This window comes from Chrysemys picta, chromosome 4 (assembly GCF_011386835.1).
Source record: "Chrysemys picta bellii isolate R12L10 chromosome 4, ASM1138683v2, whole genome shotgun sequence".
Classification (NCBI taxonomy): domain Eukaryota; kingdom Metazoa; phylum Chordata; order Testudines; family Emydidae; genus Chrysemys; species Chrysemys picta.
The window spans coordinates 131,782,747-131,797,313 of NC_088794.1; the positions used below are offsets into that span (position 1 = coordinate 131,782,747).

The following is a 14,567-nucleotide window of genomic DNA, read 5'->3' on the forward strand; positions in this document are numbered from 1 at the left end:
CCGGTGCGGCCGGGTTTCCAGGGACGCGGTGGGCGCACGGAGCGAGCGCCCCGCAGCAGCTCCACGGAGGCGACTCACCCCGGTTCAGCGTGTTCCCCGGGGCGCTCGCAGCTCCGGCCTGGCCCGTGACAGAGACCCGGAGGGACGCGGGGTCACGAGCGCAGCAAACATCCTCCTAGATCGTTTCCGCTCCGCAGGGGCAAAAGAAAGGACTTGGAGCGAGTGACAGCTTCCTCCCTACCCATGGTCGGCGCGGGTCTTCCGCAAGAAGCAGGGATAGGCTGAGGCGCTAGGGGGCGTGCCCTACGGCCCAGCGATTGGCTGTTTATGGTAAAGGGCAGGGCCTCGGTGCCAGACGCTCTCCAGTAGGCTGTCTGGGTTGAAGGGGCGTGTCCCCGGTGCTAGGCGCGGTATGATAGGCTGCTTAGCGTGTGGGGGGGACTCCCGGCGGCAGCAGCCTCCAGGGGCTGAGGTCCGTCTCGGCGGTAGCGGCGGAAGTCTCGCGAGGGAGCGTAGCCGGGATTTGGCGGCTGGCTGCCTCCCTCTCGCTGGCTGCGAGGAGCTGCCTGGTGTTTGTGTGGAAGGGGGAGGAGGAGAAGGAAGGGAAGCGAGAGGAGCCCGAGCCCCGTCGCCTGCCCGCCGAGGGGAGCGGACCGGACCCTCCGCCCGCTCGTCCCCTCCCTCGCCCCGCCATGGCCTCGGGAGACACCCTGTACATCGCCACGGACGGCTCGGAGATGCCGGCCGAGATCGTGGAGCTGCACGAGATCGAGGTGGAGACCATCCCGGTGGAGACCATCGAGACAACCGTGGTGGGCGGCGAGGAGGACGAGGACGAGGAGGATGAGGACGAATGCTGCGAGGAGTGCGGCCCGCACCACCCGCCCCATCACTACCACCACCACCACCAACCCATGATCGCGCTGCAGCCGCTCGTCTCGGACGGAGACCCCAGCGGAGCAGGCGGCGGCGCGGGCGGCGGCGGCGGGGGGCAGCTCCACCTGCACCATCACCAGGAGGTGATCCTGGTGCAGACCCGTGAGGAGGTGGTGGGGGGCGACGACTCGGACGGGCTGCGGGCAGACGACGGTTTCGAGGACCAGATCCTCATCCCGGTGCCGGCTCCCGCCGGGGAGGACGAGTATATCGAGCAGACCCTGGTCACCGTGGCCGCCGCCGGTAGCAAGAGCGGTGGGGGCGGCGGCTCGTCCTCGGCCGGAGGCCGCGTCAAGAAGGGCGGCAGCGGAAAGAAGAGCAGCAAGAAGAGTTACCTGAGCGGGGGAGGCGGCGGTGGGGCCGAAGGCGGCGGAGGCAGGAAATGGGAGCAGAAGCAGGTGCAGATCAAGACCCTGGAGGGGGAGTTCTCGGTCACCATGTGGGCCTCGGGTAAGTGCGCGCCGGGCCCCTCCCTCCCCGGGCCCTAGGCCCCGCCGGGCGACCACCAGCTCTGCCAGGCCGGTTTTGTTTTGAAGGGAGGCCATGTTTTGATGTGTGTGATGGGCGCCGCCATGTTCATCGCCAGGGCAAGTATGGCGGCTCCCCCGAAAAGATGGCGGGGTCTGCGCTGCTGCTGCTCCTGCTCCTGCCCGGCTCCGGCGGGGGGAAGGAAAGATGGCGGCGGCCGCCAAGATGGCGGCGGGGGGGAGGGGGAGCGAGAGGGAGGCAGCGCGCTGCTGGCTCCTGGACTAGGCCGCAATGGCGTAGTTTCTGCAGCAGGGGGAGGCGGGGTGTGCGGGCGGGCACGGTGCGGGGTGAACCCAGCCTCCTTTCCTCGCCCCCCATTGGCTCCATCTCCTCCCCCCCGCTTCTCTTCCTCCCCGGCTCTCTCTCCCTTGCCATCGGCTGTCTCTCTCTGCCCTACTCCCACTCCTCCGCGTCGGCTCTCCGCCTCTTCTCCCCGTGCCCGCGCCGACTCCTTCGCAGCCGCCTCCACCAGCGCCCCGTCTCGCTCTGCCTGCCGGTTCCCTCCCCTCCTTTCGGTCCGCCGCACACCCGGGGCCCCATTGGGCTGCATTTTAATGCTGAACATGGGCCGCAGCCCCGGATGACGCGTGTACTTCAGCCCGTGACCGTTATATGAGGGGGGCGGAGGGGAATAAATGGCTGCCTGAGCACCGCCTGCCTCAGCTCTCACGCTGCAAGTTGGTCGTTAGGACCGTGGGAGGGTTACCGGCCCCACCTGGCGAGGGGTGGGTGCCTGTACCCCATTGAGGCACTTATAACTTCCCTGCTTCCAAGTGAGCCCTGTGGGCGAGCCAGCCCTGCTGTGCCTCTGCACTGAGTCAAGCCCTTTGCAAGAGGGGCTGGGTGTGGGTGGATCCTCTGCCTGACATGGGGGTGGAGGCTAAGAGAGGAAAACACCTTTCTTAGATTTGTTTGTGTTCTATCTATATCTAGAGGGTGCTCAGATACCAAAGTGTTAGGGGCCTTAGAAATACCCAAGATAGGAGCCTGGATCTCTGTCCTCCGCTCTGGAGGAAGGGGGTGGGTCTTATGTCAGAGAAGCCTTGGTCCCTGGCAGCATCTTGGAGGGTGGGGGAGGGTTTGGCTGTGGATCCTGCCTTACGCTTGGAAATGTTTAAGCTCTGCCTTTTCCCATTTGATAATAACTGTGTCAGAAGCTTTTTCAGTTCATCTCTGTTTTAGGGGCAAATAAAAAATTACGCCTGTCAGAGAAATCTTAGAAAATAAATGTAAAATCCAGCGTGATACAAGATTTTAACCTTTTATGATAGGGAGGGTGGAAGGTTGTGCCTGCAGGGTTAGGAATCAACCTGATTTTGTTTCTAGCTTTGCTAATGTCTTTAATTCCAAATATTGTTTTCTCCCCCTTACTTTTGAAGTGTTTTGTAGATTTCTGGAAGAGATAGGCAACCTAATTTATTGTCCATCAGTGCAGAATTCTTACTTGCTGTGTCTTCTCTGTAAGAATCACATTTACTAATGTTGCTGGAGAACAGGTGTTCATCAGTTATTAACTCTGTGTGTGTGTGTGTGTGTACACTGTTCATGAAGAACTGTCTGTTTTAATGTGGTTGTCATATGAGTCTCGAGGAAGAGGTTGGAATTCCATCTTTCACTGATAACTACTTCTAACCTTGAGTGTCATAATAACTTTAACAAAATTTTATCCTCTGAATTTTAACTCATAGAATGCAACAGAGGTCAAGCAGGTAGAAGAGACAATGTGAACAAAAAATACATCTTAGCGCATCTGCCACTGTAAGCTGTGTAGTGTAGCCATAGCCTGTATCTAGTTGTGGTCAGTTGAAGGTACTGTAAAGATAGCTGGAAACAAATGACTGGGGGACAACTGAGTAAATAGGCTACAGGAGATTGCCAAAATCTGTTAGCAAGTGCTAGTGTGCATTTGAATTCTGCACTTCAAAGTGCCCAGTAGGGTGCTTGCTTAAAGCTTGTTATACATACAGATTAGTACTTGGTTTAAATGAAGTACAATAGATATAATGAATGAGCCTGATTCTCTCATTTAAACCAGTTTTACATTAGGGTAACTCCATTGATTTCAGTGGACTCTGTTCCTTATACTAATGAGGAGAATCTGTCCCTGTTTGTAACAGTTTATCAGAGATTTTGAATTATACTGGCATAACTAACTGCTCCACATATTTAGACTGTAATCCAATGATGCTGGGTGCTTATTTTTAATTATTATAGTCTTTTGCTAGAAATCAGGGCTACTTTCTTTATAGAGCTGGTCTACACTAGGAACTTACTGGCATAAGTGCATCTCTCAGGTGTGGTCTGAGCATTGGATATGAAAAATTCACACCCCTCAGATACATAGCTGTGCTGGACAATGGAAGAAGAATTCGTCTGTCCACCTAGCTTCTGCCTCTCAGGGAGGTGTATTACACAGATGGGAGAGCCCCTCCTGTCAATGTAGACATTACCTATGCTGAAGTGCTACAATAATGTACTTGTGTACAGTGTAGTTGGCTGTAGCAACATGTCGTTACTGTTGTGAGGGCCACCGAGACTATTCAGTAGGCTAGTCCATCCCTTGTGTGACCTATAGTCCTGAGACTTAATTGTTAGTCTGTTTTCAGAAGTTCCAGATTATAAACAGAATGGATACCAGAATAACTCCACGAGAAGCATACCCAAAAACTCCACCTCCCTCAACAGGGTAGAAGCGTGTTAGTAGTATACTGTTCTCACAGAAGATAATAAAATAGGACGTTTGACATTGCATATTTCAACTAAACAAGGTTTAAATTAGTGTCTTTTAAATGTTTTGCACCATTGACCCAACTTAAGTTAAAACTGTGCAGACTGTGGCATGAACAAGTCCTTAATTACCTGGTAAGGCTTCATGTCTGACTTAGAAATTTAGTAAAAAGCTCATCAAAGAGAGAAAAATAAATAAGTGGTTTGTCAAGATATGGATTCTGTGTGGCTTGCATCTGGGGGTTTTCAATGAGGAACAAGGGCACTTTGCCTTCAAAGAGTATCAAGCAGTGGTCTCCAACCTTTTTACGCACAAGATCACTTTTTGAATTTAAGTGCAACCCACCCCTTCCCCGAGGTCCTGCTACACTCAAACACCCCTCCCCCCCAGTCGCTTGCTCTCCCCCACCCCCCACTCACTTTCACTGGGTTGGGGTTCGGGAGGGGGTGTGGGCTCTGACCTGGGGCCAAGGGGTTCAGAGTGTGGGAGGGGGCTCCAGGCTGAGCCTGGGGAAGGGGGTTGGGGTACAAGCTCTGGGAGGGAGTTTTGGTACAGGAGGGGGCTCTGGGCTGGGGCAGAGTGGTGGGGTGTGGGATCCAGGAGGGGTAAGGTGTGCAGGCTCTGGGAGGGAATTTGGGTGGAGGAGAGGGCTCTGGACATGGGCAGCGTGTTGGAGTGCAGGTGGAGGTACAGGGTGGTGGCTCCAGGAGGGGGGTCAGGGCTGGGACAGGGGTTCAGGGCGCAGGAGGGGGTATGGGGTGCTGGCTTTGGGAGGGGGCTCAGCTGGGGCAGAGGTTTGGGGTCCAGGAGATGGTATGGGGTGTTGGCTTTGGGAGGAGGTTGGGGTGCAGGCTCCCGCCAGGGGAAACTTACCTCAGGTGGCTCCCAGTCGCGGCGCAGTGGGGCTAAGGCAGGCTCCCGGCCCCATGACGCTCCCAGAAGTGGCCAGTATGTCCCAGGGGCAGTGCATATGGCTCTGTTTGCTGCTTCTCTCTTCAGGCACTGCCCCCTCAGCTCCCATTGGCTGCAGTTCCCTGTTCCCAGCCAATGGGGGCTGCAGGGGCAGTGCTTGCAGGCAGGAGCAGTGTGCAGAGACCCCTGTGTGACCTTCTCTCCCCCCCCCCCCCCGGAGGGGCCAGGGGGGGCATGTTGACTGCCTGTGGAAGCAGTGTGGGGCCAGGGCAGGCAGGGAGCCTGCCTTAGCGGCAGCCCCACTACACCACTTTTAGCAGCCAGAGATCGTGATCAACTGGGAGAGTCTCCAGGATCGACCAGTTGGTCACAATTGACCAGTTGGTGACCACTGCTGTTGAGCAATGTAAATAAACAGCACATGCCATTTTCCAGTGCTATTAAAGTGATTTGATAAACCAGTGTTGTTAAATTTAGGGCTCATATCTTTCCTTCAAATGAGCATTGCCATACATCTTCTAAAATCATGCATGTATAGTAATCTATTAGATGTGAGCCTGTGTACCTAAGAAGGTGAATATTTAGTTTTGTTGTATGGTTAAGTCAGTTGCAGCATGTTGTTGGTAACCATTTAGGCTTTCCATAAAAGTGCTCTGATGTCTCCTTTTGTATTCTGCTGTATCAGAACTTGACAAACACAAGGTTGGTTTTAAATAAAATGTTAGTTTGAAAACAGTAATGCTTTATGGCAGTTCTTCAAGCTAACTTCAGCTTTGCATCTGGAAAGCTTTCTGACTTACTTCCTTTCATACATGTGGAAGTACAATGTACAATGATCTCTGATCTGTTAAATATTTCTTCAAATATTTGAAAATTACTATAAACTCTTCAAGCGTATTCCTACACTGAGCAGCCTCTCTGCACTGTCTATAGTTTATCTCCAGCGTATCCGTTGGGTGCAATTCGTGATCAGAGAAAATCGTGTGTGGGGTGAATGGTACTGTTTGTTTTACTGAGGAAAAGGCCCTGATTCTCTTATAAATTGGGAAAATTCTGCAATTTTTGTGGCGCAAGAATGCACACTTGTTTTTTATAACTAGATCTGTTGCTTTTTGTTATACCTGTTTTCTGTTGCTGGCGTCAGACCCCACTGTATTTAAAATATATACTGTAGTAGCACCCAGAGGCCGCAGTCTGGATCAGAGCTTTGTTATGATAGGGGCTATGCAAACAGTTTTGTTTTTTCCTTTCTATAATGAGTCAAGTTGCCTCTCTCTCTTCCCCCTCTGTGTTCTTGATGTTTCCCTGACACCTTACAACTTTTATTTTCTGGCAATGTGTATTCTGTTTTCTCTCCACTCTAGTCCTATCCCCCTGTCTCATTCCAAAACTTAACCACTACCATGCTGTTTATCCGAACAGTCTCCTTCCATCTACTACCCATTCACTCAGTCACCTAGAGGGCTTGGGAATTTTATCAGATGCCTTGTAGCCAGAGGTTTAAACCTATGAGCCAAAGACTGATAAAGAAGATGACCAGGGGCTCTCTCACCAAGCTATTGCATCTGGAGTCCTCCCTCCACTGGGTGGAAAGGAGAGGATGTCAGGATTTCTATCGTAAGGTGCTGTTTCTGGACTGTGGTTGATCACAGTCTTTCATACTAGCATTTGGCTAAAAGGTGCCTGATAAATTTGAAGTGGTAGCAAGGAGAAGGAATAACTAGGTACTTCCTGGTTATAGTGAGAATGGGTTGAGGAAATGAGATTCTACATCTCCCTCCTCCCCAGCATCATAGCTATCTCTGCCACCACTCTCCCAGCTTCGATTTGAGTCCTTGTCGTCGATGAATAAGGCCAGTGCTGGGTTCTGGATCGTAGCAGTAAAAACTTACAAAACCTCAGTCAGATGGCGCTCTTACTGAAGCTTGTCAAAGCTCTGAGCAGCACTGGAGCTCTTTGCAAACTGGGGAAGACAGTACTGAAATTGTGGCTCCAGAAAGAGTTGTTGTTTTAAACACTAAGCTTAGAACAGTAGGGCCTGGTTTATGCACACTGCATGGATTCAACTAAATTAGCATCTAAATTGTAACTTACTTCTGTGAGGCCTCTTAAAACAGGATTGAGTGGCTAAAATTGATTTAGCTTAATTTGGTAATACCACAAAAGAGTTGCATTGATTCAGTTAAACTGTGCAATTTCTGTAAGTAGACCAGTCCTAAGCCATCCCCTTCAGCTGTTGAGCATTGCATTAAAAAAACAAAAACACACTTTTGTGTGTCATGCTCAGACAGGAGTTGACACAAATTTTACTTCTGGGAGAATTCTGTGCCTGTGCAGAATTCATGTCCCCCCACAGATATTTTTTTTTCTCCTCTGCAGCATATAGATTCTACTGGAGAGGTGCTGCAGTTACACCTTTTGCCCACCAGGGGTTGCTATGGTGCCAGAAGAGATGGCAGCCAGTGGGCGGAGAGGAACAGGGAAAGACAGCGTTCCTCACAGATGGGACAGAGCAGGGCACATGGGGCTGTTGGGGAGGGGGTGTCACAGACTGGGGTTCAGAAGGGCTACTGGGGGGACAGACTGGGGTGTGGGCTCAGGAGCTGGGGGGGTGACAGTATTCAGCCAGGAGTTGAATGGGAGGGGGCTGCAGGGACACATGGGGGAAGGGGCAGATGATCTGACTGACTGAATGGGATAGGCTAGGGGTTAGCCAGGGTCTGCATGGGCAAGGCTTCCCAACTCCCTACCAATCCAAAATAACACGATATTTCTCCCACCCACACCCAACAACCCTCCAGGTTCATTCCAAAGGCTCCTTCCCTCTCCCTCTACCCCTGACTCCCCCAAGCCTTTGCTTCTGAGGAAAGCAGGAAATACATTACTGTTTTGTAGTTTAATATAGAACTTCGAGTAATTTATTTAATGTGCCTCGTTAGGAATCTATTTGTCAAAAAAACATTTCCTGATTTTTTTGGGGGGGGGAGGAGGAGGGGAGGTGATCTGTATTGTTACAGACATACTTGCTGACAGGTACTTTGAAATAAACTATCAAACTAATTGAAACTGGCGTGGTTATATTGTGTGATTTTTGACAAATAAAATATGCAGAATTTTTAATTTTGTCACAGAATACCCCCTGGGAGTACAAGATGTAGTAGTCTGAGCGGGCCAAAATACATGAACTATAAAATTTCTATTATTCTTGATAATTTTATGGTTCCATCTCAATGAGCTTCCTGAGTTTTATTTTGAGACTTTATGCTGAAGTTAGGGGGTGGGTCATTTAAGGTCAGTTTAAGATTATGCTCAGCCTCACATCACAGCATTTGGGGGTTTTGACTTCTGACTTTTGTGGGTTGTTTTTCCCTTTCCAGCATCTAGTGCTGTCATTAGGAGTACAGGAACTGCCATACTCACCAGACCAGACATCTAATTCAGGAAGGTGCCTGACTCATACTTTAGGAAGGTGCAGAAATCTCCAGGTAATGGACAACTATGGAATAAGATGCTTATCAGAGAACTTATTCCCAATTGAAGCAAGTAGTGATTGGCCTATACCCTCAAGCAGAGAACAATAACCTTTTTTAATCCTAATTCATAAAACATGGGTCTTTTGGGGATCCTTAAGTATTAATCTGCTGTTGAATTTGTGACAGTTTCACAGGCTAACTGTACACTGTAAATATTTTCTTTCCCCTGTTTTAAATTTAATGTCTTTCAATGGTGAGGGTAAATCTCACATTTGTAACATGAATTATTTTAAATACCTTATCAAGTTGCTTCTCACTTGGTTGTTTCTAAACTAGAGTCCTAGTCTTTCAGTTTTTAGTCAACTTTTTTTAGTTTTAAATAGATGATTAAAATAACTAACTATAATGCATAATTAACATATAGGAGAAAGTGTGTTTTTTGTTAAGGATTCAGTTAAAGATCTGTGCCTTGCGATTAAAATGAGAGCACACACCCCATAAGTCCTCTAGCAAAACAAAAGATCAGACTTCACGTTCCTGATCTTTCAAAGGGGGGAGAGAACTTTTCAGAACTCCTGCATACATCATAAAGAATCAGATACAAATCCAGCTTAAAAAATCCTTTATAGATGGTTCCTTTTCATATTTATACCTTTGTGGTTGCAGCATCCTGCACAGTGCTGAAAGGTTAGGATGCCATAGGCTGTATATGTTGTGAGGACTTGCTGTTTCTATGGTCAGGAAGAGGTTAAGCAACCCAGTGAAATACAGAAAAAAATGTTTGTTTGGTTTTTTTTTTTGCCATTTTCCATTGAAAATTAGAATTCTTCTTAAGCTTCAAGTAGCTTTAAAAAGCTTTGTGCCATCTCCGTGCTTGAGGTAGCAGTTATTAAAATTGGGTTGGAATGGAGATGGGGAGCTAAGGCATGAAGTTGATTAGAATGACTTAAGTTAAAGTTTGTATTTTTTCAACTGCCACAGTTGGAAATGAATTGAAGCTACCACTGTGTAGGTGGGCACCCCATCTTTCCAGTGGTGGGTAGCATTCATTTCTAGCTCTGGCAGACAGAGAAAAAGTGCCTTAAATCTGGTGTGGATTGTTTGGACAAGTGCAGTACTCTTTTGGTACCAATCCAGGATTTAGTATAGGAAATCTCACACTGGTCTAAGGTTAATTTTCAATCCCTCATTAATAGATGGTGCATATGTGAATGAGGTGAAGAACACACATCTTCAGCATTTGCTTAGTAGCTGAAGTTGTTCTGCTTTGCTTAATGCTACTTTATTGGCTTAGTTCTTTAAAATAAAATCTTGGTGCTTTTACTCTGTTACAAGGGGTGTGTGAGAGCATAGACATGTGCACGAAAACACTACTTTTGGTGCCTTACACACATGCTCTACTCTTTATTGCCACTCTCCCTCCATTTTTTGACCTCCCATTTACTTGTTTGACCAGGTGGCCTTCAAGATCAACCCTAGATGGAGTGTAACAAAACACTATCTGGAGGTGACAAATGTTTGAACTGTTGTTGCTTGGCTAGGGAGGAGCAGACTGGTCGCCTCAAACCAGTGAGGTTTCTGGCTACTGCTGCAACGTGTGTATATTGGAATAATTATAAGTGGTGTAAGAACTTTTGTGCAAGGTGGACTGCATATTACCTTGATCGCTTATAGGTAGTCCACCATAATGGAGGATGAAGTCACAGTACCGACCAGTTCCAAGATCCTCACACTTCAGGTTTCTTCTCCCTTGCACTGGATGTTTGTTGACATGGAGAGGTAATCTAAGTGTCATTGTCATGTTTCATGGTGGCCTCACATAAATGTTGAAGTCAAATCATGATAAGATCAATATGTACAGCACTTGATCAATTCATACATCATCTAGTGATCTGATACATCAGGTTGGGTGACCTGGGCATAGAAGAACCCTGTTCACAATATGTGCAATGCACATTAAACAATCAGTCAATTAGGTAATCAGTAGATGAGGCAGAATGGAACTTGTAACGAGAGGTTTGGCACATAACTAGAGAATTTAGCAAGCTAGCAACAATTCTTTTTTCCAAACATAATAACTAAGACGACGTTTTGCCAGAAGAGATCAGTGAGCAGTGGACACAGATGTGCTGTACCAGTCCTGCCACAGAAATCTGCTTGTATGCCTTTTAACCATTCTTGCCATTGTCCAGGACAATGCAGAAAGTCAGCATGTTGCAGGAGATTGTGATTCTGATGGCAAGGCTTGAAGAGACCATTACTATTGGCAGAGGGTCCTGTGTATTCCCCAGCCACTGAATTCATTCTTCATCACAGAATTTTATTCCAGAATTTTAACTCTTTTAAAACAAACATTCTAACCTTGTGATTATGAAGATAACATTGAAAAGGTTAATTGAGCATACGGTGATGGAATGTCGTCTTCCCGACTTTACAGAAGGCCTGAAACAATAACTCTTAGATGCATCCTGCCCTGCATCTCAATCAGGAGATTCAAAGACTGCAAAATTTGTGGCATCCTGGAGATTGGTGGGGGAAGTAGGGATGTAAGAATTTGGCATTTAGTGAACCAAGAAACCAGCTACTTTCTGTTCATGTCCTCTTAGGAGTTGCCTGCAGATCCCTTACGTTCTCCAGTTTTCCCAGAAGTGGGATTTATTTGAATTACAGTATATTCTCCCTGCTCTGTAATCGATGGAGCCAGATTACAGGGCTCTGGAAAAAACCCTTCATTTCCATGACCTGTTATCTAATGGAGATCCAAACAAAAATACTGACTGCAGAAGTTAAGGGTTCTTTTCATGGCACTTGGGAGTGTTTGCTATAGAATTTTGTCCTATTGCGCCACAGAGTACTGAGGACCCTAATTATTGAACCTGATAAACATGACCATTTCCACTGTTCCTACCAAACTGGTTGGCTGCCACTTGACAAGATATTTGGACAGGGTAATCTCTACCCTTTCACTTTCCACATAAAATCCAACAACAGAATCCTTGTAATGTCACTGTAACTTAAAGTCTGGCATACACAGCGGAGTTGCACCCAAATCAGTAAAATACGTTGCATGATAGGGGGTGTCTTCACAACACAGTTAGCTTGAGCATAACTTGAGTTACTATTGTGAACACCTTCATGATAGTGCCACTAGGAGTTTGAAGGTGCCCAGCTTAAGATGTGTATCACACACATCCACCGTACTGGAAATGTCCAGTAGGAAGAACTTAGAGAGGATGTTTTGATAAAGCTCCATATCTGATGTGTCCTCAGCAGAGACTCAGCATTCCACTTCGGGTTGTCTACATCATGCTAAATGTTCTCTTGCAAGGTCTCTTTTGGTTCTCTTAAAGGCAGTATCTCTGTATGCCCTCTGTCAGTTTTTTGTTTTTGTGTTTTTGTTAGCAGTCATGTCAGCCAGATGAGTATTGGAACTAGATACGCTCTCCCTAGAGTGCTGGTAGTGCATTTTTCATGCTGATAAAGTGGTTCTTGGGGGCAAACCTGGCATTCATCCATGAAGTCAATTCTAGAGTCCATAAATCACAGGAGATAGCACACGCTAGTCCTGTCCCATGTTATCATTGAAAAAGCTGTGGCACACCTGGCATGTGGACTCTGTGCTAAAGATATGTTTAGTCAAATCCAGAGTGAGAAAATAAAGTAATCTGGGCTCTCACATGGCTGTAAGGGACAAAAGTCTTGAAGCCTAAAATATCTAGGTGCATCAGCTGGTGTCTGAGATACAAGGCATAGATTGTCTTCACCCATGCCAACTACTGTAGAGCTAGTTGGTGATCAGCATATGGATTAGCCTAGCCCGGGTATGAGGCTCATTGGTGCTTTACTCACCTGTGTGGTACTAGGACTTCTGGGGGGTATATCCCATGGTTCTTTATGCTGCAGTAAATTAAGCTGCTATATTCATCTTTCCCAGTGAATTGTGGGGGATCTCTTCTGTCTTTCTGGACATGGTCAGCAGGGTGGGGAGTGGCAAGGTCCCTTCTGGCCCTGTATATGTCTGATTCTGTGAAGACATTGGGGGACTATCAGCACTAAGGTAGTTTAGCCTGCATTCTTACTACAAGTGGTGAGTTACCTGTCAGACTGAAAGCCTGACTTGGGCTTTTGCCTACGGCCCCACATGAGCCAGCTAGCAAAGGTTGAAAGCACCAGTAACTTTGGGTGAAAGGTGTGTGTGGGGGGGGGGGGTTAGAGGCAATCCCTGAGTAAGAACCATGGCTGACAGAGAGAGACCCTGACAGCAGTAACGGGCTCTTTGGAAATGTATGCTTCATAAGAAGAAAGCTCCCAAACAGCTACCTGGTGGTCTTGTTCATTTACTTGTAAAGTTCTTCATAATAGAGGTGCAAGCCTGATCTGTTGCAGTCTTGGGGAGGGTATTGAATGCTGTAGTCAGTGTCTCAGTAACTGCTTTATGCATAGTTTTAATTTTACATTGGAAAATTTTCTCACTCTAGGATACATGCTGATGAAATTCCATTGTAAAAACTATAGAAACTACTGTGCTGAAAAACATTTACTGCCTACCTGCCAAAAGGAAAATTTTGGGTAAGATCCACAGATAGTGTTTTTTGTTTTGTTTTGGTTTGTTTTTTTGTTAGCCCTGTGGCTAAAAGAAGGGATCGCTGTTTGCTAGGTACCAAAACAAAGTTTTCATGCTTTGTGGTAGGGCCTCTCATAGTTACTAGTGTTTTACTCAGTAATTTACTCATGTAGAACATGGTTTTTCAACATATTTGTGGGAAATGATCTTGGTTGGCAGGCTCTTCAGAAGGAGAGGCATAACATTGAGGTAGTCTCTGACCGTTCTGAATTCTTACAGCTTTGGGGGAAGTAAGCATTATAGAATCTGTGGCTCTTGCTAGTAGGAGAAAGGATACTCTTTAGGAATATACGTATACAATTTTCTTATTGACTAGCTCATATGATATGAGGCTGAAAGTGAAAACTAACCTCTGTCTCTTGTAAATATCACCAAACTCAGATTGGAAGTTGGGAGAGGGTATAGAATTAGCTAAACAAGAGAGGCTATCAAAACTCATTCTGCTCCAAGGATTCAGGAGGTATAAAACTTAATTCAGAAATACAGAACTATAAACTTCCTAGAAGTTTTATGTTTCTACCTGTCATAAATGTCAATTAATACTGTTCATAGGCTACTAAACATTTGGAAGAACATATTAAGCGTGAGGCTTCTGCATTTATAATACCTTCCTAAATTAGAGTGGTGGCTTCTTTTGTAGGTGCTGGAAAACATATGTTAAACATTTTGTACTTTCACTTTTAAATGTGAACAGTATTTTCAGCAGTTATTAGAGAAAGAAAGATAGAGAATCTGTAATATGAAGACTAGGAAGACTTTCTAGGTATTTCGTTCAATACATATATTAGAGCTTTCTCTTTATAACTCTTTAACACACATTTTCATTTTGTTAGAAAAGTGTTTCATTTTTCACATGAAACATTTAAGTGAACTGTTATTTGAGCTCGTAGATCAGATTAAACTTCAAACTAGCAGTAACAATTCTAGAAATAGTGGCATAGTTTAAAAGCAGGCATTACAAATTGGTGAGAGAGTTGTCATGTTGGTATTTTTAAACACACAGATAAAAGAGAAACTTCCTACAAGGCAGGTCTTTTAGTACTCTTTTCTCTTCTCTACCTTACAGAACAATGGTAGTTTGATACTTTCTGCATTTTATTGTGTTTCTGTAACATGAATAACTAGCGCATACTAACCCAGGCTAGTTCTATCTTTTTTCCTTTTTCCTGTTCACTGTACTCCTCCTTCCCCAGTCCTGCCCCATCTAGTACATTTTCTTTCTACTTCCTTTGCCTTGCCTTTTCTTAAAACTGGGGGAGCTGTGTTTGCCCTCTCTTATGCTGAGTCTTCGCTCTTTACTGTTGCATTATAAAGTGGGAGTTGATATCTTTCTGGTGTGGCTCTGGAGCTCACTCATGGGACAGAA

At 46.6% G+C, this 14,567-nt stretch overlaps 1 protein-coding gene across 6 annotated transcripts in view; it reads left to right on the forward strand.

Moving 5' to 3' along the window:
- Nucleotides 1–407: 407 nt before the first annotated feature.
- The window catches only part of YY1 (YY1 transcription factor), a 38,329-nt gene continuing 24,169 nt past the window's right edge, over nt 408–14,567 (forward strand). For 3 of the 6 annotated variants that reach the window (XR_010601156.1, XR_010601155.1, XM_042858709.2), the window contains exon 1: nt 469–1,386. Coding sequence is in view for 3 of the 6 variants with exons in the window: in XM_042858709.2 (XP_042714643.2) it covers nt 693–1,386 (694 nt within the window). In the remaining 3 variants the exon portion in view is untranslated. Of the gene's footprint in view, nt 1,387–14,567 lie in introns of all 6 variants that reach the window. The other 3 variants (XM_005308825.5, XM_005308826.5, XR_010601157.1) reach the window with 3 other exon arrangements.